General features: G+C 40.4%; 1 protein-coding gene and 1 long non-coding RNA gene across 3 annotated transcripts in view; one reads left to right on the top strand and one right to left on the bottom strand.

The window, feature by feature from the left end:
- On the top strand, nt 1-19,234 carry ASNS (asparagine synthetase (glutamine-hydrolyzing)). 2 transcript variants are annotated; one of them, XM_067746327.1, is made up of 13 exons: nt 1-125; nt 3,261-3,296; nt 3,897-4,168; nt 8,030-8,267; nt 11,767-11,952; nt 12,208-12,309; nt 12,841-12,968; nt 14,233-14,359; nt 15,927-16,033; nt 16,513-16,613; nt 17,721-17,802; nt 17,893-18,048; nt 18,896-19,234. In XM_067746327.1, exons 3-13 carry the CDS (start codon nt 3,920-3,922, stop codon nt 19,103-19,105), a joined length of 1,686 nt encoding a protein of 561 aa, XP_067602428.1. In that variant the 5' UTR covers nt 1-125; nt 3,261-3,296; nt 3,897-3,919; the 3' UTR covers nt 19,106-19,234. The 2 variants fall into 2 exon arrangements, with proteins under 2 accessions (XP_067602428.1, XP_067602429.1); XM_067746328.1 differs by having other exon boundaries at nt 22-125; nt 8,030-8,072.
- The window catches only part of LOC137229030 (uncharacterized), a 16,736-nt gene continuing 5,545 nt past the window's right edge, over nt 11,696-22,886 (bottom strand). The window contains exons 4-5 of the long non-coding RNA XR_010945506.1: nt 17,224-17,295; nt 11,696-16,064 (exon numbers count right to left, since the gene is read on the bottom strand). This is a non-coding gene — a long non-coding RNA (uncharacterized lncRNA). The remainder of the gene's footprint in view (nt 16,065-17,223; nt 17,296-22,886) is intronic.

Genomic DNA, 22,886 nt, shown 5'->3' on the forward strand with positions numbered 1-22,886 from the left:
AACCTCCTGCAAGCATTACAGGAGCCAGACGGTTATAAAGTGAGAGGTGAGGTGAGGTCCTCAGCCCGCAAGTTGCAGCCTGCTCACTTCACGGTCGCCCGCCCGCCCACCCCGCTGGAGCCCAGGTAAGCCGGGCAGCCGGAGGTCGCAGCGCTCTCCCAGCGTGCCGTGGGGCTGCCCCGGGAGAGGGAGGGGGATGCGCAGCAGCCTGGCCTGCCCGACGGGAGGGCAGACGCGGATTCCGGCGTCTGCGGCTGCTGCGGAGCAAAGGGGGCGGGGCCGATTGTTGCGCCCCTGGGAAGACCTCCGCTGTGGTCCCGGAGGGGGAACCTAGTGACCCGCAGAGCTAAGGCCCTGCCGCTTTGGAGAGAAGGCGGCGGCGGTTTAAGTTGGCCATTTTAAATTTCATTATTTTGTATTATATTGTGTCGAAGCCTGCGGAAGTTTTCGCATTTCAGGGGACCCGCTCGGATGGGCTGGAAGATGCACGCGGCCCGAGTGCAGTCGCGAGTCATGGGGCGACGCGGTCCCTAGGTCTTGGTCCGAGAGGGAGGGTCTGCAGGGCTGTCTGTTAAGGCCTCGGAGGATACCCCCTCACCTCCGGCAACCTCCATCCCTTCACCTAGTTACCCCTCCCCCTATCTGTGTAGACTGCAAGACTCAACAAGTGCTGAGCAAATCCTGCTCAGAAGAGATCTGGGCACGACAGGCGGCGCGGTATGGGAAAAGGCAAAAGAAACGGGCATGCCTTTTCTCAATGGATATCTATTTTATAGGGCTAGTTTCAGATTAATGTTATTATTTTAATGAAGGGACAGTGTTTTTCCTCAGCCTGTGGCCTACATTATTTCTTTACCATCTATTGCCCGGAGTGCTTGATAAATAATTTAAAAGCACTGGTAACTCAACTTTTTCATTGATTGATCTCATAAGATTAATTAAAAGTAATTTATGGCTTAGTAATATTCTATTGTATCTATGTGCCACATCTTTATCCATTCATCTGTCGATGGACATTTAGGTTGGTTCCACGTCCTGGCTATGGTAAATAGTAGAGGTAGACATAAAAAATGGACTGGAGGACATGGAATGGGAGGGCAAAGATGGGGCGAAGTGAGAGTACCATCGACATACACACTACGGAATCTAAAATAGTTGGCTGGTGGGAAGCAGCAGCATAGCATAGGGAAATCAGCCCGATGCTTTGCGATGACCTAGAGGGGTGGGATTGGGAGGATGGGAGGGAGGCTTAAGAGGGAGGGGATATGGGGACATGTGTATGCACGTGGCTGATTCGCTTTGTTGTGCAACAGAAACTAACACAGTATTGTGAAGCAATTATACTCCAGTAAAGATCTATTAAAAAAAAAAAGTAATTTAGGTCTTGAACCTGTGCAGGCGTTAGTTGCTGAAATCTTAAACTTCACCATATCACTTTGTTTTTAAGTATTGGTTTAAGAAATTAAGTGCTCTGAAACAACACTGTCCAATTCAGTAACCACTAGCCACATGTGACTATTGAGAACGTGAAGTGCTGACTAATCCGAATTGAAATGTGCTTAAAGTGTTGATGATTTAATAGAAAAAAGCAATGTAAAATATCTTGTTAATATTTTTGTACTAATTACGTCTTGACATAATACTATTTTCAGTACATTGTGTTAAAATCTATTTGAAATTTCACTTTTTTCTCTTTTTAAAAAAATTTTTTATTATGCTTTTGTCTTTTTACTTTTTTAATGGCGCTACTAGTATATTTAACATTACACATGTGGCTCACATTTCAATTGGACAGCACTGCTCTAGACATTTATGAGGAAATATGGAAAATTACTGGGAACAGGTAACAGCAGTAGGAAAAAGCGTTGCCAAGTAGGATGTTTGCAAGTAAGACTGTTTCCAATAAAAATAATAGGTGATAGTTTTAATTTGCTTTTCCTGCTGGAGAAATAAGTGTGCTTTGCAATCGTTTGTCGCCCCTGTTTCCCCTCCAATTTAGTGCTTACTGAGTTTCTGTAGCATGCTTAATGGGATTCACTAAGCAGCATTAGGAAGACTTAGGTAAATGACTGACTAATCACTGCACATGATTTCAGAGCACTTTCCCAGCCCATTTTTTTAGAGTCAAAAGTAGATGGCTTATTAATAGTCACCTCACTTAAACCTCAGTGAATTTTCCCAGTAAATCTCGAAGTAAATCCAAGCGTACCTAGCTTTGCAGGTACTGCTTTTTTTTTTTTTTTAAAACAAATTGAAGGTTTGTGACAACTCTGCATACGTGTCCTTTTTCCAGCAGCATTTGCTCATTTGCTCACTTCCTGTCTGTCACATTTTTGTAACTTGAAACTTTAGCAATCTGTGATCAGTGATCTTTGATGTTTCTGCTGCAAAAAGATTACTACTTGCTGAAGACTCAGATGATGGTTAGCATTTTTTAGCAATAAAGTATTTTTAAATTAAAGTATGTACATTGCTAGACATCATGATATTTCACACCTAATAGACTACAGTATAGTGTAAACATAACTTTTATACGCACTGGGAAACCAAAAAATTCATGTGACTTGCTTTATTGCACTGGTCTGGAACCAAACTGACAATATCTCAGAGATGTTCCTGTATCTGATTATGGGCTATTCGGCCAAATGCATGGGAGGGGCTGCATAGGACATGTGATACTTCATTTCCGAGTTGTTTTAGTTAATACTATTTTCCATTAATTGGATCTGGTCTCATAAAAGCTCCAAATAAGGCTTTGGTTCATTTAAATACAAATGAAATGTCTTCAGAGGATTGTTCCAAGTGATAGATGCAACTTGAATATTTATATTTTTTCTTGATGCCTTTTATCTAGGCATTTGCTGCAAATTTCCATTTTAAAAAAATACCAAAATAGTTTGCAAGTTATAGATATTTAGGTAAAGTAACTGTTTTGAGCTGACAGCATTCAACTAAAACTGCTGTTTATTTCACAGTTGAAAATTGAATTTGAATTGCAAAGTAATTAACATTTGTAGGAAGTAACTTACTTGCTTCTTGGCCTACAGGGAATAGCCAAATTGTTTTTCTGAGATACTGCTGTGTATGTCCCACCTACTTTGCTTTCTTACTCACCAAGGTAGCTTTGAGACAAAAATGTTTAACATTTTTGTCTTTTAGGACATTTTGATGGTGAACATTTTGTATCTCTGTCAACTTAAATTTTTTTGTTGTTATTAAACTAAGATATCAGATAATACTGCTTTCTCTTTTCTTTTTAGAACTTCTCTGATTGTGTTTGAATAAGTCACTTGGAGGTAAGCTAGAAGTAGTGAAATGTTTATAATAGCTGTGTATCTTAATGTTACGCTTAGGCAGTATGTATGATCATCTTTTCTACCCACTATACATCTATTAGTACAGGTATAAAGCCGGCATTTGATTGTCAAGGAGACACAAGAGGCGACTGTAGTAATCTGGAGCATCTCTTGGATTTTTCAGGGCTTTTGGGATTCTGGGATGGAGAGAGTGGGGATGGGATCTCTGGCAAGGATGGAGCCAGCCTGCATGTGTCTCTGTATCTTGGGTGTAAACCTAGGATACAAAACAGAATGTGGCCTGAACACTGCTAGCTCTAGCTGACCAAATCCTAATGTGAGAGGGATGCAGCCTTTGACTGGGGGCTAAGCTGCTATAGCTGGCTGGATGTTAAGGTCATCCATCTTTCCTGAATACTTGTAAGTAAATTAAATCATTCTCTGTCCCTGTGTGCCTGCCAACCTACTGGAAGATTGCTGTAGATAAGATAATTTATATTTCAGTCTTTGAAGTGGCTTATGCAAGTTTGGGGAATCAAGATTGAATACAGAATTGGATTGGATATTGAATATTTAATTTGTCTGTTTTTCTCTCCAGAGAGAGCCCATAGCTCCATTGCACCATGTGTGGTATTTGGGCCCTCTTTGGCAGTGACGACTGCCTTTCTGTTCAGTGTCTGAGTGCTATGAAGATTGCACACAGAGGTCCAGATGCATTTCGTTTTGAGAATGTCAATGGATATACCAACTGCTGCTTTGGATTTCACCGGTTGGCAGTGGTTGACCAGCTGTTTGGAATGCAGCCAATTCGAGTGAAGAAATATCCTTACTTGTGGCTGTGTTACAACGGTGAAATCTATAACCACAAGAAGGTAAACAGAATAAAACCAGAAGCTATCTGGATGTGATTAGCCTCAGAGCTAGTTGGTTATAATAATTTTATTTTGTATAATGCTTTTTGCTTTCAAACACTTTCCATGTTCATTCTCATTTGCTCCAATTATATATAGAGAGACAGGGCACCAATGCACAAAGAGGTGAAATGACTTGGTCACACACACACACAAAAATGATAAAAAGGATTACAGGGCTTCCCTGGTGGCGCAGTGGTTGGGAGTCCGCCTGCCGATGCGGGGGACACGGGTTCGTGCCCCTGTCCAGGAAGGTCCCACATGCCGCAGAGCGGCTGGGCCCGTGAGCCATGGCTGCTGAGCCTGCGCATCCGGAGCCTGTGCTCTGCGACGGGAGAGGCCACAACAGTGAGGCCCGCGTACCGCAAAAAAAAAAAAGGATTACACTTCAGGTTTTTAACTCTTAGAATCATTGTACTAGGCATTCTGAAAAAATGAATATGGAGCTCATGGATATGGGAGATCCAGTTTCAGTATAGGTGGTCAGAGAAAGCCTCTTGAGGAATTGACACTTCAACTCAGACTTGAATGGACAAGGATTAGCTAGCAGGGCTGGGAAGGGCATTTTCGTGCAGAGGGAATAGCCATGCTTAGAACCCTGAGATGGTCATAAGTGAACAAGGGCCATGTGGGATTGGGGAGGACCAGAGCAAGGAGGACTTGGTAAGGAGGTAGAATATAATTCTAAGAGCAGTGAGATTTGAAGATTTTTAAGGCAGGGATAGAATTTAATAGTTTGTGGGTGATCACATTTGTAGCTTATATTTAATGCTGCCCTTAAGATGTTGCTGTTGCATAATTAATCAGGCAAAGGATAGACAGGTAGCCAGATGCAGTGGAGTGCAAGAAGTAAGACTTTCGGCAGCCCTAAAATTGGAACAGTTTTTTTTTTTTTTTGCGGTACGTGGGCCTCTCACTGTTGTGGCCTCTCCCGTTGCGGAGCACAGGCTCCGGATGCGCAGGCTCAGCGGCCATGGCTCACGGGCCCAGCCGCTCCGCGGCATGTGGGATCTTCCCGGACCGGGGCACGAACCCGTGTCCCCTGCATCGGCAGGCGGACTCTCAACCACTGCGCCACCAGGGAAGCCCTGGAACAGCTTTTTAATCTGGTGAAAGCATACTCTTAGGATGAGAGTAGGGAAGGTTTGGAAATTCTAACCTGAGGAAGCCAGATTTACTAAGAGCCTTGCAATCTGGAATTGTTTGGCTGGTGTTTCATAAGAAATTTTTTAATTTAAAATTTGCAAGTTATTCTTTTTGTCACTCTCCACCCCAACTTTTAATTTTGAAAATCTCAAATTTACAAAAAAAGAACAGAACATTGAGCATCTGGATGGAATAATTGTTAATGTTTTGCCTTTTTTGCTTTATCTGTCTGTATACACACACATTCAATTTTGGGCTTAATCATTTTAGAGTATACTGCAGATATTATAACACTTTACTCCTAAGTATGTAAGCATTTGTCTGCTAAGAATAAGGGCATTCTTCTACTTAACACCAATACTATTATTATACCTAAGAATCCATAATACCCTCTAATATCCAGTTCATATTAAAATTTCCCAGGTGTTCCACGAATATATTTATAGCTGTTTTTTGGTTTTGAGCCAGATTTCATTCAAGGGTCATATATTTGGTTGTGATTTTTCTCGGTACTTTTTGAGACTTCTTGATATATGCCTATCATTCATGAGTAGGGATTTATATTCTAGTCACCCTCTGGCCATTTTTATCTCTGAATAATAGCTGTAGTCTTTGTTTGTTGTCGGCTTATAGGAACACTCAAGAATAGGCTTCTCATTTGAAGAGTCGTTATAGTTATTCAGCATATTCCTTTCATATATTTAATAAGGGCCTACTATACATCAGACATCAGTTTTATAGGTGCTTGGAGGTGAAATGGAACAGGAAAGGTAAGGGAGTTTCAAGCTAGTGGGAACAGAGGAGGGGGCAGTTAAAACTTCCTTATAAAGCCAAGTTGGTACTATATATGTGAGAATGCCAAGTTTGTATCATGGCAGTAGTAGCCTGACTTTCACCTTAAATTAGGTAGGAAATGCCATGTTTTACTTGAACAACATAGCTGCTTTTGTGTATTTTGTTAAATATTTTGAAAATATTTCTTTTCTAAATTAGCCAAATATGTTGTGTTTTCAGAAGCAGAGAAGTTCCATTGCTTCTACCAATCATTCAGGTTATCTAGTGTGAGCAGCTAAAATCTGTCTAAAGAGTAGAATTGACATTTCAGGCTTATATAAAGAATGCTGCAACAGAAGCTTCAAAGGTCCCCCTTTTCTGGTGAAAATAGAATTTACTACTAAAATCCAGCCAGCAGTTGGGAGTGGAGGGAGACTGGTCAAGGAGAGGAGGAATACGAGTGAAGGTTGGGCAAAGAGGAGGCCCCCTCCCTGCAGGGGGCATCAGAGGCCTACAGCCAGCAAGTCAAATGGCAGTGTGATTTCTGCGTGATGGCAGAATATGGGGGCTTTAAGCTAAGTGTGGCTTCAGGAGGGTGGGAAGTATACACGTGAATCATTAACCAGTTAAGTTACCTGTAAGCTTTAGGCCAAAGAGCCATGATGGTGATGTGGTGGTGGAGTATAGATTTGGAAGCTGTTGCTTGCTGAAATCATCGAATGCTTTGGGCTTATTTATCCTGCAGGTACTTAAGCCCAGAAGGGTGAGCAGAAGACCCCTTCCAAACACTGCCTCCTAGTGACAGAGATCATCGCTGACAGTCTCTCAGAGCAAGGAGAGGTGACCAGGAGGTGGCTTTGTAGTTACTGGAAGCGGCCGAAGCCCATTTTTGGACAGTTCCATGCTTATAGACAAAAGGTTCACAAATCTATAGAGTGAGCATGGTTGTGAAGCATGCTCTTTACAGGTCATACACATATAAACATAGAGACTTACTTTTTGAAATTCAAAAACATGTTTTAAATGGTCAAATATACCCAGCATTTCAACTTGATTTTGTTTATGTGAACCTCCTATTATCAGCCAAAAATATGAGTAAGTACAAAGAAAGAGGAACATACCAAGAAGTTTTCACCCTCACAGTTTGCCAGTGGTGAGGGAGAGCCACAAAGTTTGGGCCTAACTTAATTGAACCCTCTCTACATGCAGTGGGAATGATGGTCTCTTTGCTGTTCCGCTGGGGGATGTGGATGAATAAAGCTCCAGCATCATTTTGTCCATCACTGAGAAGTAGCTTTAATGCCTCTGCAGTGGTGGAAGGATGGGATGCTATAGTCCTCCCCAGGACCAGCAGCTCTGTGTTGGACCATTTGTCTCCACCATTGTGATGGAATCATTTATTTGTCAGGGAATAGTGCCAAATGTGTTTGTCCTTTCACTTTCTATTTTCATAGGAAGTCTGTGAGGCTGAACTTGAAGAAGCTCAGCTGATACTATATTCCCAAACCAAAATCTCACAGTTGAAGAAGACACAGTTTTAGTGTCCATGACACCTGGCAATCTATTTGCTTGACTTAACATATTTGTGTAAATACACGTGTATTACATACACAGTATGTATGTAATATACATTTCCATCCCTCCACGCAATACAGAGGTACATTGCGTCTGTATTCTGGTTATAAGAATGCAACTAAAATTTTCACGGGCTTAGCTTTATGTTATAAAGAATTTGTATGATTCTGAGTTCAAACAGGCTATATTTTTATAATGCCGTGATTCTTTTAAATCACTAACGTGCATGAAATTATAAAGCACAAAAATACTGAAGCAACTTTGCAATAAAAAAAAATTAGTGAATGCACAAGGATTCTAACATTTTTGTTTTGCTATTTCCTTAAGCTGCAACACCATTTTGAATTTGAATACCAGACCAAAGTGGATGGTGAGATAATCCTTCATCTTTATGACAAAGGAGGAATTGAGCAAACAGTTTGTATGTTGGATGGGGTATTTGCATTTATTTTACTGGATACTGCCAATAAGAAAGTATTCTTGGGCAGAGATACCTATGGAGTCAGACCTTTGTTTAAAGCCGTGACAGAAGATGGATTTTTGGCCGTGTGTTCAGAAGCTAAAGGTAATGATAGAATTTTACTGTAGATTTTCATTATTGTCCTGATTCTGTGTTTTCTTTTAAATAATATTTATAAATCTAATCCAATGCATATTTACAAATGGGGCAACGCAGATTTTTTACAAGTGACTATGAGAGTCATCGACTTTCTGAGCTTTTCTTTATAAAGCCAAGGAGTTGGACTCTCCTTTTAGCACTTAAATTCTGTAAACCTTAGAGGATAAGTCTGTAGTAAAGTCATTTAATTTTTGTTGTGCTGATAGGCTCTGCGTCTGGTCTGATCCCATATGTATTTTCAAGTTTCCCTATGTCACATTGTAATGGTAGGGTTGGCCGGCCCTGCAGTTATTGCACTGTGGTACTGTGCCATGGCTATCACACAGACTCATTTTAATTTAGCATTTTTTAAACAGCTTTATTGGTGTATAATTTACATGCCATACAATTCTTCCATTTAAAGTGTACAATTCAGTGGTTTTTAGTATGTTCATAGATATCTGCAAACAGTGCTTCGGTCAATTTTAGAAATTTTTTATCACCTCAAAAATAAACCCCATAGGGAAATCCCTGGCGGTCCAGTGGTTAGGACTCTGCGCTTTCACTGCTGAGGGCCCCGGTTCGATTCCTGGTCAGGGGAACTGAGATCCCACAAGTCTCGCAATGCAGCCAAAAAAATAAAAATAAACCTTGTACTCTTGAGCTGTCACTCCCCATCACTCCATATCCATCAGCCATTAAACTTCCTGTCCCCAACTACCTCCTCTACCCCCTCTCCCCCCAGTCCCAGCCAACTGCCAATCTGCTTTCAGTCTATGTGGATTTCCCTATTCTGGGCATTCCATATGAACGGAGTCATATCATATGTGGTCTTTTGTTACTGGCTTCTATCACTTGGCATAATGTTTCCGAGGTCTGTCTATGTTGTAACATGTATCAGTATTTACTTTTTATGGCCAAAAGATACTCCATTACATGGATATTTGTAATGGATTACATTACAAATATGGATTACATAAACATTCTTTTTATCCACTGTTAATTCTTTTGTCAGTTGATGGACAATTGGCTCTTATGAATAATGCTTCTCTACATATTTGTGTACAAGTTTTTGTGTTTTCATTTCTCTTCGGTGTATACCTAGGAGTGGACTTGCTGGGTCATGTGGTTTACTCTGTGTTTACAAATAGCATCAAAAAGAATAAAATACTTGAGAATAAATCTAATAAAAGCAGTGCAAAACTGTATGCTGAAAACTATAAAACATTGTTGAAAGAAATGAAAGAAGATCTAAATAAATTGGAAAGCATACAATGATCGTGGATCGAAGACTTAACATTGTTAAGTTGGCACAGACTCCCCCAATGGATCTACAGATTCAGCATGACCTCTGTCAGAATCCCAGGTGACTTCTTCGTAAAAATTGACAAGCTGACTCTGAAATTCATAGGGAATGGCAAAGGACTCACAATAACCAAAACAATCTTGAGAAAGAATAAAGTAGGAGGATTCTCACTTCCTGACTTCAAAATGTACTACAAAATAACGATAATCAGGACAGTGTGGTACTGGCAGGACAGACATATAGACCAGTGGAATAGAACTAAGAGTCCAGAAGTGAATCCATACATCTGCAGTCAACAGATTTTCATCAAGGGTTCCAAGACCATTCAATGGGCGGAGAATAGTCTTTTCAACAAATGGTGCTGGGACAACTGGACACACACATGCAAAAAAATGAAGTTATTAAACCTTTACCTCACACCATACATAAAAATTAAAGTGGGTCAAACTCCTAAATGTAAACACTGAAACTATAAATCTCTTAGAAGAAAATATATGGCTAAATCTTCATGACCTTGGATTTTGCAAAGATTTCTTAGATATGACCCCGAAAGCACAAGCAACAAAAAAATAAATTGGATTTCATCAGAATTAAACATTCTTGTACTTCAAAGGACACCATCAAGAAAGTGAAAAGACAACCCACAGAATGGAATAAAATACTTATAAATCATATTTAGCATTTCTTGACAAAGTTGAGGAAGGCATTCATCTTTTATCTCCTAGCTAGATAGAATGACATCCTAAAATCTGGTCTACCTGCCTGTCTGCCTTTTTGCCTCATTCCTTAAATCACTTACTGTGATCGTATGGCAAAGAAGTATATATGTTATTTACCTAAAGTGCTGTTAGGGAAGCCCAGCAAAGAGAACACAAGGGAAAAGCAGACTCCATACTTCCACTGTGTCTCCAAAACCTTGATATGGAATTACGGTCTCACGTCCAATTTACCCTCTGAAATTTCTTGACTTGTAATTTTTTTACATCCTTAACACTGCCCTTTTCTAAACAACATGATCTCATCTAGAATACTGTACTGCAATAGTTTTCCTTTCTCAGTGCTTTTAGAATAGCCTATCAAAAACTCATTTGGTCATGGTGCTCCCTGCTTAAAATCTTGTAACTGCTTCTCCCCCTACGGGAGCAGTGTGGCTAGCTGGAGGTCTGCTAGCTGGTGATAGGATCTGGGGCTTGTCTGCTGTTTGAATTCCACACTACACAGTAGATTCCTGGGTCAACAAACTCAAATTATAAATCATAATAAGTATTCTGTGTAGATAGGCTTACTGTTTATAATAAACCACTGATTTTTCTTTTCTTTTTTTTTTTTTTGTGGTATGCGGCCTCTCACTGTTGTGGCCTCTCCCATTGCGGAGCACAGGCTCCGGACTCACAGGCTCAGCGGCCATGGCTCACGGGCCCAGCCGCTCCGCGGCATGTGGGATCTTCCCGGACCAGGGCACGAACCCGTGTCCCCTGCATCGGCAGGCGGACTCTCAACCACTGCGCCACCAGGGAAGCCCCTGATTTTTCTTTTTTAATCACAGATCATGGTGAAGTCAAGTTGGTTACTTCCTGTGAGCACTTATTGAGGGAATTTAAATTATAATGTTTAACTCACATACAGTATATAATAGCTACATAAGGGATAGATGTCTGACTTCTTAATATCTGAGTTTAAAGTACGTAATGGTGGATCATTTTGCTTGTTAAAGGACTGGGAACCACAGCTATTTTCTTAAGATACCTCAGTGATGACAAGTGACTACCAGGATATCATGAAATTAAGTTTCAAGTCATTCTCTTTGCTTAATAAATGTATCTTTTCTTGTATTTGTTTGCTTTAGTGAAGAAAATAGATTTTTTAAAATCAGAAATTCCAGCTAGGGAGAAGAAATTGAACACTGAAGATTTTCCTATTGCCTTGAATTACTATAAACCAGTGTAATTTTGCTGTGCATCTCTGTACTACTGTTACCTTTCTAGTAAGTAGATGGTAGTGTTTCGAGTGATTATATTTTTTCAGTTTTGCTTATGTAATGGACACGTATTTGTATTAAAGAGGGAAGATAAATAGGAAGTTAGAGGATACTAACTAATCATGAAAGTTACTGTGAAGTATTATCCTCATTTGAATAAATTTATCTTTTTGAATATGTAGGTCTCATTAACTTGAAGCACTCCATGACTCCTTTTTTAAAAGTGGAGCCTTTTCTCCCAGGACACTATGAAGTTTTGGATTTAAAGCCAAATGGCAAAGTAGCATCGGTGGAAATGGTTAAATATCATAACTGTAGAGATGAGCCTCTGCATGCCCTGTATGACAGCGTGGAGAAACTCTTCCCAGGTAAGAAAGCAGAAGCCCACCCACCTGTTCCCCACCTCTCTCCCCAAAAGGAAAACTGTACTCTCACATCACTGGAATGATGTAAGTTCGAAAATCTGTTTCCTTTTTAATTTGGAGGTGACACATTGCAATTTGGCCAACTTCACTGTTGAGCAAATGCCATCATGATAGAGGTAGATGACTGTGTACCCATTTCAGTAAATAATTCAGCCCAGGCTTTTCTGCAGCTATTTAATTTCCTTTATGTGTTAATAGGTTTTGAGATAGAAACTGTGAAGAACAACCTCCGAATCCTTTTTGACAATGCCATTAAGAAACGTTTGATGACGGACAGAAGGATTGGCTGCCTTTTATCAGGTGAAGTCAGTTTAAAAACCTAATTGTATTTAGTGCATATTTAAGTTAAATGATTTATAGCTATCCTGGAGGTTTTGACTATAAAATACTATATGATTTAATCTTTCCTCCATTATAGGATGAAAAAGTTTTCTGTAAGTTGCTTTCAATATTTTAATAATAATGTAGCAAATTGTACATTGTACATTGTAGCAAATAATAATGTAGCAAATAATGTAGCAAAGTGATACTATAATTATATTGGCACGAATGAGCTAGTAAACATTCTTTAGAATGTTCCATGTCCTCCTAGTCCACCATCTTGATTCGAGTCCTAGAATGTGTGTAGTGGTTTTCAACCAATTCAAATACTGTTACCATTATCACAGGTTAAATGTTAGATTTTTCTTATTCAAGTTGATTTTCAATTTATAAAACTTGGGGATTTTAAATGGTAAAACTCTAATCTTGGTGCTTAATAGGAATGTAAATCATATCTGTCCCTCTCTTATGTAAGGCCCATAACCACTACACTTCCTGTCTTGCTCATAGGTGGCTTGGATTCCAGTTTGGTTGCTGCCATCCTGTTGAAGCAGCTAAAAGAGGCCAAAGTACAGTATCCTCTCCAGACATTTGCGATTGGCATGGAAGACAGTCCCGATTTACTAGCTGCTAGAAAGGTAAGACACTGTCTTTGTCTGTTATGTAGTTAAGACAGACTTGTTAGTAATTGATGGTTCTATACTTTGCTGCTGCATTGACTTAGATAATTGTTTTGAATTAAATATATTAAAATGGAATGAAATGCCTGTTGAATATCAACTATGTTGTACACTGTATTCTGGGCACTTTTTTTTTTTTTGCGGTACGCAGGCCTCTCACTGTTGTGGCCTCTCCCGTTGCGGAGCACAGGCTCCGGACGCGCAGGCTCAGCGGCCATGGCTCACGGGCCCAGCCGCTCCGCGGCATGTGGGATCTTCCTGGACCAGGGCACGAACCCGTGTCCCTGGCATCGGCAGGTGGACTCTCAACCACTGCGCCAACAGGGAAGCCCCTCTGGGCACTTTTATCTATCACGACCCATGCAGTCCTCACAAAGACCCTATGATAATTCCGCCCTTTTGAGAGTTAGGGCATGGTATAGTGGTTCAGGCTGCAGGCGTTAGAGCCTGACTGCTGGTTTCAAATCGTACTTCTACCACACAATTCCTCACTTACGCAATGGAAGTAATAGTATCTACCATGGGATAGTTTTGAGGTGAAAATTACATAATACTTAATATAAGTGTGTAGGATAGAACCTAGCGTGTATGAGTACTTAGAGAATGTTAGATGTTCTTTTTACTTTTCTTTTTTTTTCTTTTATAAAGTACTGTGTTTAGGGCTGTGGGCAGAGGGGACCTTGTACACATTCAGTGTGCGGGAGACCTCGTTCCCACTTTGGAGAAACTTGCATAGAATGGCTGAGAAGGAGCAAGCAGGTGGTCCCAAAGCAAGCTGACCAATGCTAAATGAATCCACAATAGCCAAAGGAAACAGAATGAGGGGAGGGGCCATTTAATTTAGGAATAACATCCTGGATGTAAAATTAGGCATTGCAGGAGGGCCAAAAGGAGGTAAAATCAGTGTGAGGGGGAGTGGGGGGCATGCTTGTTAGGGTGAAGTCTTGGCGTGGGAAGAGTGGCTGGGAGCTCTACCTCTCGGTGGTCAGTGGAGGGCAGACACCGGGGGAGGCAAGGGAGCCTGACTAGGTGGGGCTCGTATGCAGTGGCCTAGAGAATCATTTCCACTTATTGTGGTGGCCTACGGAATCATTTCCGCTTAGTTTGTCTTGTTTGTTTAACACCCTTGTTAATTCATAATGTGTTGTGAACTACAGTCCCGCTTCATTTTCAAGAGTAGTCCTTTAAAACACAAGCCTGTGGGTATTTCTTGTATAATCAGGTGGCAAATCATATTGGCAGCGAACACCATGAAGTCCTCTTTAACTCTGAGGAAGGCATTCAGGTCCTGGATGAAGTCATATTTTCCTTGGAAACTTACGATATTACGACAGTCCGTGCTTCAGTAGGTAAGGTATTTTATGATCCCAAAAAGATTTTTAATACTGAAAAGGTGTAAGGAGTAAACAGTCCTGTTTCAAGCAGTTGTTTAAAAAACAGTACTCAAGAATGAACAGAGGTAAAATTCCTGTGTCAGCAATTGTTAAAGACAAGGCCATTTAAGAATTCCTGAAATCTCTTTTGGAGAGGTACAATAAATATATAGTTAAACTTCCACATTTATGGTATCATTATTTATATTTCTTCAAAAAGTAGATACATATTTTTTGCACCACCTTTCCCCCAGTTTCTCTGTATAAAAGTTTCTTGGGCTGTATAGGGAAACAGGTCTATGTTGTAACTAATTTCTGTAAGGAATGCTCGTTTTAGATATATTTTGGTAAATATTCCATCATACGACTTATCAATCAATAACATATTGTGCAGCAAGAAATATGAGTTTTACCCTGTGGATACACACTGAGATTAGAAGCATACTCCCAATCAGACTGATCTAATTTTGCTGAGCCTCTAATATGCTACTGGCTTAGATATGCCTCTCTTAAGGGATGCAGAATCTGACACGACTCCGTTGCAAAGTTTAGGGTCTGCATCCTCATGCTCTAACTTTGCAATAATAGTACAGAGGTGCTGTCTCTCCCAAGGAAGCAAAAATTAGTTCTTGAAGGGCAAAAAAATATTAGGTATTACAGTGGTTTCTGGCCTTCCAAAGGGCCACGGTACATCAGCAGAAATACGGTATTTCTGGTACTGATATTTCGTTGGTGAAGGAGATTAGGGAAGAAGGTCTAAAAAGTATCCCTAGGGAGGTGATAATGAAAAAACAGTTAAGAACAGATAGTGGTTTACAGGGATGTGGAGCAGGGACCAACCGCGGGCCTCTCACTATTGTGGCCTCTCCCGTTGCGGAGCACAGGCTCCGGACGCGCAGGCTCAGCGGCCATGGCTCACGGGTCCAGCCGCTCCGCAGCATGTGGGATCTTCCCGGACTGGGGCACGAACCCGTGTCCCCTGCATCGGCAGGCAGACTCTCAACCACTGCACCACCAGGGAAGCCCCAACCAGCACCTTTTAATGATGCAATATTCTTAACTGTATTTGACATATGCTGAATGGGGAGTAGGTATCAGAAAAAAAGCCCCGAATAAAAATTAAGCTACCAAAGCCCTACCTTTTAATTTTTTTATAGTGATACTGGTGTGAAAGTTATCACATCTAAGATATTTGAGTCACTGTTCAGCAAAATTTTTTAGCATTTTTAACATTGTTTAGCAAAATCTTCAGATAGACATTCTTGGTCTGAAAGCAGTAACATTTTAAAACCTATATATAAAATTGTGGAAGGGTTTTGGGGTGTTTCATTACAACAGTACGACTTTTGGATTACGTACATAAAAAGATAGGTACCATATAAAGATATTGTAGATATAAGGTCATTCTTTTGCAAACTACTTTATATTAACAGAGAGTCTAGTGTGATAGCAAAGCTTGCAGTCATTTCCAGAAATCAAATAGAAGACATTTTTGGTAGAGGGTTATGTGGACATTAACAATAATTTCTGTCTCTTTTTTAAGGTATGTACTTAATTTCAAAGTACATTCGGAAGAACACGGATAGCGTAGTGATCTTCTCTGGAGAAGGTTCAGATGAACTTACACAGGGTTACATATATTTTCACAAGGTAAGCATTCTCAAATGGAGGGATATTGATCCTAGGGGAAGAAAAGTATGAATTATTATTTACCTATTTTCTATCTTCTTTTTTGGCATAACAGTAACACTTTGAACATCTTGTGAGGCATATCAGGAAATCTGATAGTGTGTGTATTTTGGGGGGGAGAAAGAAGTCTTAATAGTGTCAGATAATATCTTTTTTTGAACTCGTTAAGCCTAAGAATCATGTTTCTGCTCTTAGTCTCCTATGGTCTTATGGCTGTCGTACAGCATGTCATTTTATTTGTTCTAGCAGTAGCAGTCTTGGTGTGAGGGAAGGTACGTTTTATCAAGCATTTACTCCCTTCCCTAAGCTCTGTTGGGCTTTTTGTCTTACCCACCTTTAGAATTGGAGTTATGTGTACGAGTAAGATATAAAAACTGTTTCATGTGCCAGAAGCAAAGCTTGTGGGTGTATTTGTAACTTCAGCTCTGTTTGCAAACTAGGCTCCTTCCCCTGAGAAGGCCGAGGAGGAGAGTGAGCGGCTTCTGAAGGAACTGTATTTGTTTGATGTTCTCCGAGCAGATCGAACTACTGCTGCCCATGGGTAAACGTGGTATTTTAGGAAGCGATTGTAAAAATAACCTCAAAAAACAAAAGGCTCAGTGGTCGATTTCTTTCTTTCCAGTTAGTATATGTTGCAAAGTATGCCTTCTATAGAGAAAATGAAGCTTGTCTGTTGGTGCAAAGGGATTAGGCTGAATCAGAGTGCTGTTGTCATGGTGAGAGGACATGGATAGGCGGTTTGAGATGGAGTTCCCATCTTGAAAGCACAACATCTTGCCCACTTCTGGGCAACTGAGATGGAAGGCACTTGCAACTTTTTTTTTTTAGTTTTTTTTAAGAGAAGTAAAGATTATACACCTTCATGTTGTGACCGTTGAGCACCTGCCATGCCAGTTTGATGCTGTGGGGACCATGTGTGGGGAGAGGGAAGCGAAGATGCAAGAGATTTGATTAGCTTAAAGTTGGCTAAAGTTTTCACTTTTTAAAGCTGGTCATGTTGGAGAATTGAAGACTCTTAACTGTACGTGATAAACAACCAGTATCAACTCTTTTAGTTGCTTCTACCAAATCACACGTAGATTAGAAAATAATATGAGGTTGGGGAATGAACTGACACAAACATTTTTACTACTAACTGATGAATAACTTACATTCAGTATAAACCAGCGTTCCACAGTGTTTCATCCAAGTTCACATCATCTGTTTCTTGAATCCTGGGGACTCTGGTTAGGACAAGCAGATAGGGTAATAACCGCAGATTAGCATTACTGTTTTTAATAGGATGAGAGATGGTCTCACCTAGAAAAAACTGTGAGTCAGGAAAGTCCAGGCAAAGTACGTTCTTAATGATCAGGTCACTCATTCTTTTTCTGATTTTTGAGGTATTTAATAGTTTACAGAAGGGAAAGTAAAAGTAATTATTCTCCAGTAGTTTGTTTCATTCCCTAGATGATGTAATGTGTACTCTGAATGAAGGTTTTTGTATTCATGCATTAGCGTAGGGCAGTTACTTAGGATTATAAAAATGACTTTATAATGTTAACATTACTTAGAGGCTAAGTGAATTCCTAGGAAACTAAGTCTGAATCTAAACAGACAGGCACTAAATATCCATTTTGATTTAGATTTTCTTCTTTTCCTTTTTAAGCCTTGAACTGAGAGTCCCCTTCCTGGATCATCGATTTTCTTCCTATTACATGTCTCTGCCACCAAATATGAAAACCCCCAAGGTGGGTGAATCAAGATAAAAACTGTCAAAAAACCACTGATACTGGTTATATTTAGAACTTTCACTGACACTCCTTTTGTTTTCATGTCAGAACGGGATAGAAAAACATCTTCTGAGAGAGACCTTTGAGGACTCCAATCTGATACCTAAAGAGATTCTCTGGCGACCAAAAGAAGCCTTCAGTGATGGAATAACCTCAGTTAAGAATTCCTGGTTTAGGATTTTACAGGAATACATTGACCATCAGGTATCATGTCTTTAAAAGTATTTTCTGGAATAGGATAATTTGGGTGCAGAGGAGTAATCACTGTTCATTTTGTATTTAATTTAAATGTTTGTGTCTGCAGGAGAGATGCCCTGTAAACAATACTTCTTTTAAAGAATTCTGTAAGAATAAAGTGGCATCTAGAATAGAGAGGAGACTTACCAGTCATCACTGACTTTTTTTTTTTAATTTATCTATTTTATTTATTTTTGGCTGCGTTGGGTCTTCATTGCTGAGAATGGGCTTTCTTTTTAGTTGCAGCGAGTGGGGGCTATTCGTTGTGGTGCGCGGGCTTCTCATTGCGGTGGCTTCTCGTTGCAGGGCACGGGCTCTAGGCGTGCAGGCTTCAGTTGTAGCACGCGGGCTCAGTAGTTGTGGGACATGGGCTCTAGAGTGTGGGCTCAGTAGTAGTGGTGCACTGGCCTAGTTGCTCCGCGGTATGTGGGATCTTCCCGGACCAGGGCTTGAACCCGTGTCCCCTGCATTGGCAGGTGGATTCTTAACCACTGCGCCACCAGGGAAGCCCCCTGGCTTTCATCTTACACATTTTTGGGCACCTGTTGGGTGCCAGATGTTATTAGGCACAAATGAATCAAACACTTAGAGCCACCACTTAGAAGAAGTATGCATGTGAATGTTCCTTAAAGGTCACTGCAGCTATGTATATTAGGGTATTTTAGCATTTTCTAAGTGATCCAAAGAGTCTCTCACACAATATACATTCATGCCTTTTCTCTTTTTGTTTTCTGTTTTTGTGAAGCCAGATTAAATACAAGTATTTCCATGCCGGTTAAAAAACCATTTCGCTTCTATCTTGTTATTCTTGCAGGTTGATGATGCGGTGATGGCAAGCGCAGCCCAAAAATTTGCCGTCAATACTCCCAAAACGAAAGAAGGCTATTACTACCGTCAGATCTTTGAACGCCACTACCCGGGCCGCGCCGACTGGCTGCCTCATTACTGGATGCCCAGGTGGACTAGCGCCACGGACCCTTCCGCCCGCACTCTGACCCATTACAAGGCCACTGCCAAAGCTTAGGTATTCCTTGAGCCCTGGAGTGAAAGCAAACATTTCTTCTCATTGTGAAGGGTAGGGGGCTTGGGGGCAGGAAGGGTCAACGGCCCAGGCTTGCTTGGGTGTGAAAAAATAAAAGTCTTAAATCTGAAACATTGCTCTAGTCATTTATATTCATATAGCCCCCTCATCAGAGGTAGCTAGAAACTGAACAGCTTTCACTGTATCACAATAAGAGAGTGAGCTAGGAAAGGGGAAACAGTCTGATGTTTGGGAAGCCTCACACGCCCTTTCCTGGCAGAGCTACTGGAGAGGGCTTTGGGGTCTCATGCCAGCGGGGCCTCCTTCCAGGCCTTGCCTCATCTGCGTGTGGTCCTCCTCTGACCTCCTCCCTTAGTTCTTTCTGCATTCCTAACAGCTGGCTAGTTACACTCTGGAGAGGTCAGTCCTTTGTAAGACTTTGACAGCTCTATTTTGTAAGATATGTTGACTGAAAACTGCACAGCCTAAAAGTTGAGAATTAAGTCATCAGAAAATCTGCCAAATAAAACTTAACTTAAGCCCAGAAGACAGCCTCTCAGATTGTTCTGAGGGACTGGTCCGCAGAGGTAAGGGAGGAGCCAGGATATATAGTTTTTGCAACAAAGACCAGGTAGTCCAGAACATCAAAAGATTACTGTTAAAACCAAACATCTCAGGTTAATGAATTTAGTGCATTTCTCTGTATAGGAAGAGGCAAGAGTCTGGGCTAATGGAAGTCATTCCTTTGGTATGCATCTTAACTGTCTAGGGCCAATATCCTACTTTTCTCCATCCTGAATCCCCTCAGGGTGCACAGTGACAGGTGGCTGATGGCTTGATGGCTGCAATATCCTTTGCTTACTGATACGGCAGACAACATTTTTCATCCAGGGATAGTAATTTATATTTTTTTCTGTTGCGCCAGTGTCTCTTCTGGAACTATCGTTGTAAAGCACGAGTCAGCAAACTTTTTCAGGGCTAGACAGTAAATATTTTCGGCTTTGCAGACCTCTCTTGGAACTGTTCAGCTCTGCCATTATGGTGCAAAAGCAGCCACAGACAGTATGGAAACTAATGGGCAAGGCCATATGCAAACCTATGGGCATGGCTGTGTTGTATTAAAACTTTATAAAAACAGGCAGTGGGCTGGATTTGGCCCATTGGCCATACCTTGCCAAGCCCTGTTCTAGAGCCAGGCATTTCTGATAAAAGGAAAAAGCATTCCAAAACTAGTTGGAAGAAGAGAAGCTATAACAAGGAAACATTCAATGAACAGGTAGAATTTCATTTGACTGCTCATTGGTTATTTAGGGACAGGATTTTGAAATATATTTTAAAGATGAATTTAGTTATTACAGATTTCTGAAGAGGAAACTGCTGAGGCACAGGTAAATAAAAGAATGCTTCATGGGAAGAGTGAGTAGCCCAGGAATTTCGCTGGTAAGTTGGAAGTTGGGGACTGTTTAAGCCTACCTGTTGGCCTTCACTTATTTTTAAAAAGTCTAAACATTCTCTGACATAAATCGTACCAATGTTATCTTAGGTCAGTCTCCCAAAGCAATAGAAATAAAAGCAAAAGTAAACAAATGGGACCTAATCAAATGCGCAGGCTTTTGTACAGCAAAGGAAACCATGAAACAGACAACCTACAGAATGGGAGAAAATATTTGCAAATGATGTGACGGACAAGGGTTTAATTTCCAAAATAAGCAGCTCATACAACTCAGCAACAACAAAAAAACCCAACTGAATAATGGGCAGAAGACCTAAATAGACATTTCTCCAAGCAAGACAGAGAGATGGCCAACAGGCACATGGAAAGGTGCTCAACGTCGTCGCTGGTTATTAGAGAAATGCAAATAAAAACTACAATAAGGGACCACCTCACACTGGTCAGAATGGTCATCATTAAAAAGTCTACAAACAAATTCTGGAGAGGGTGTGGAGAGTAGGGAACCCTCCTACACTGTTGGTGGGAATGTAAATTGGTGCAGCCGCTATGGAGAACAGTATGGAGGGTCCTTGAAAAACTAAAAGTAGAACTACCATATGACCCAGCAATCCACTCCTGGGCATAAACCCAGACAAAACTAATTTGAAAAGGTACATGCACCCCAATGTTCAAAGCAGCACTATTCACAATAGCCAAGACATGAAAACAACCTAAATGTCCATCAACAGAGGAATGGATAAAGAAGATGTGGTACTTATATACAATGGAACATTAGTCATAAAAAAAGAATGAAATAATGCCATTTCCAGCAACATGGATGGACCTGGAGATTATACTAAATGAAATCAGAAAGACAAATACTATATGATACAAGTTACATGTGGAATCTAAAATATGACACAAATGAACTTATCTACAAAACAGAAACAGACTCACAGACAGAGAACAGACTTGTGGTTTCCAAGGGGGAGGGAGGTAGGAGGTAGGGGAGGGATGCACTGGGAGTTTGGGGTTAGCAGATGCAAACTATTTATATAGAATGGATAAACAAGGGAATTATCTTCAATATCCTGTGATAAACCAGAATGAAAAAGGATATGAAGAATAATGTATTAATATATATATGTATAACTGAATCACTTTGCTGTACAGCAGAAATTAACACAATATTATAAATACTTCAATAAAATAAATTTTTTAAAGTCTCTAGAAAGCTGAGGAAATGTCATTAATTAATATTGGGTGACTGTTAATGATAATCTTGTATTTGTAAGTGCTTGAATTGCTTAAACCCGGCATGATTTGATGCCAGGCATGTCCATTCATGGTGCAGCCTCACCCGGCCAAGCTAAGTGACACCAGAAATGCTTGGGAGACTTAGCTGATAGTGATTACCCAGGGTGCACTGCAAGATTAAGGTATGCCGTAAACCACAAACTACCAGTTTTTGAGGGTATGAGCTTGGGCTTCAGATTTTTAACTTTAGTGACTCTGTGATCTGGTGTGGTTTTAGATACCACCCAAAAGTTTGACAGTAGAGATACTCAGTCCTGCAGGTCAACCATGACTGCAGCAACTCACTAGATGACAAACTGCCTGTGAGACCTACATAATGTGCTAGGCACATGGTCTAAAGTGAGCCTTTTCTTCTGCAACTAAAGTAGCTAAAGAAACTGTAGCCACTGGGACATGTGCACATGACTTAGCAGCTACATACAGGCCAAGCCTGCTTTCCTGGACTTTTCTGATATTGATGACTCAGTGCTAAGGAGGCATGTGGTTTCTAATCCACACAGCACTGTTACCAACATATAATCCAATCCCTTCAGCAGAAACTAAAAGATTCTTAGCTGATCTTGTCCAGCCTTTTCAACCTCATTCGCACACCTTAGTGGATGATGTGCCCTTTTAGAGTTGTTTGTTTGTTTTTCTTAATGCAATAGTGATATTTGCAGCAACATGGATGGACCTAGAGATTATCATACTGAGTGAAGTAAGTCAAACAGAAAGATAAACACTGTGTGATATCACTTATATGTGGAATCTTTAAAATAATACAAATGAACTTATTTACAAAACAGAAAGACTCACAGACATAGAAAACAGACTTAGGGTTACCAAAGGAAAAAGGGGGAGGGGAAGGGATAAATTAGGTATTGACATATATACACCACTATATAGAAAATAAATAACAATGATTTACTGTATAGCACAGGGAACTATATTCAATATCTTGTAATAACCTATAATGGAAAAGAATCTGAAACATACGTATATGAGAATGTACATATATATATATATATATATAATTGAATCACTTTGCTGTACACC

Source organism: Pseudorca crassidens, chromosome 8 (assembly GCF_039906515.1).
Source record: "Pseudorca crassidens isolate mPseCra1 chromosome 8, mPseCra1.hap1, whole genome shotgun sequence".
NCBI lineage: Eukaryota > Metazoa > Chordata > Mammalia > Artiodactyla > Delphinidae > Pseudorca > Pseudorca crassidens.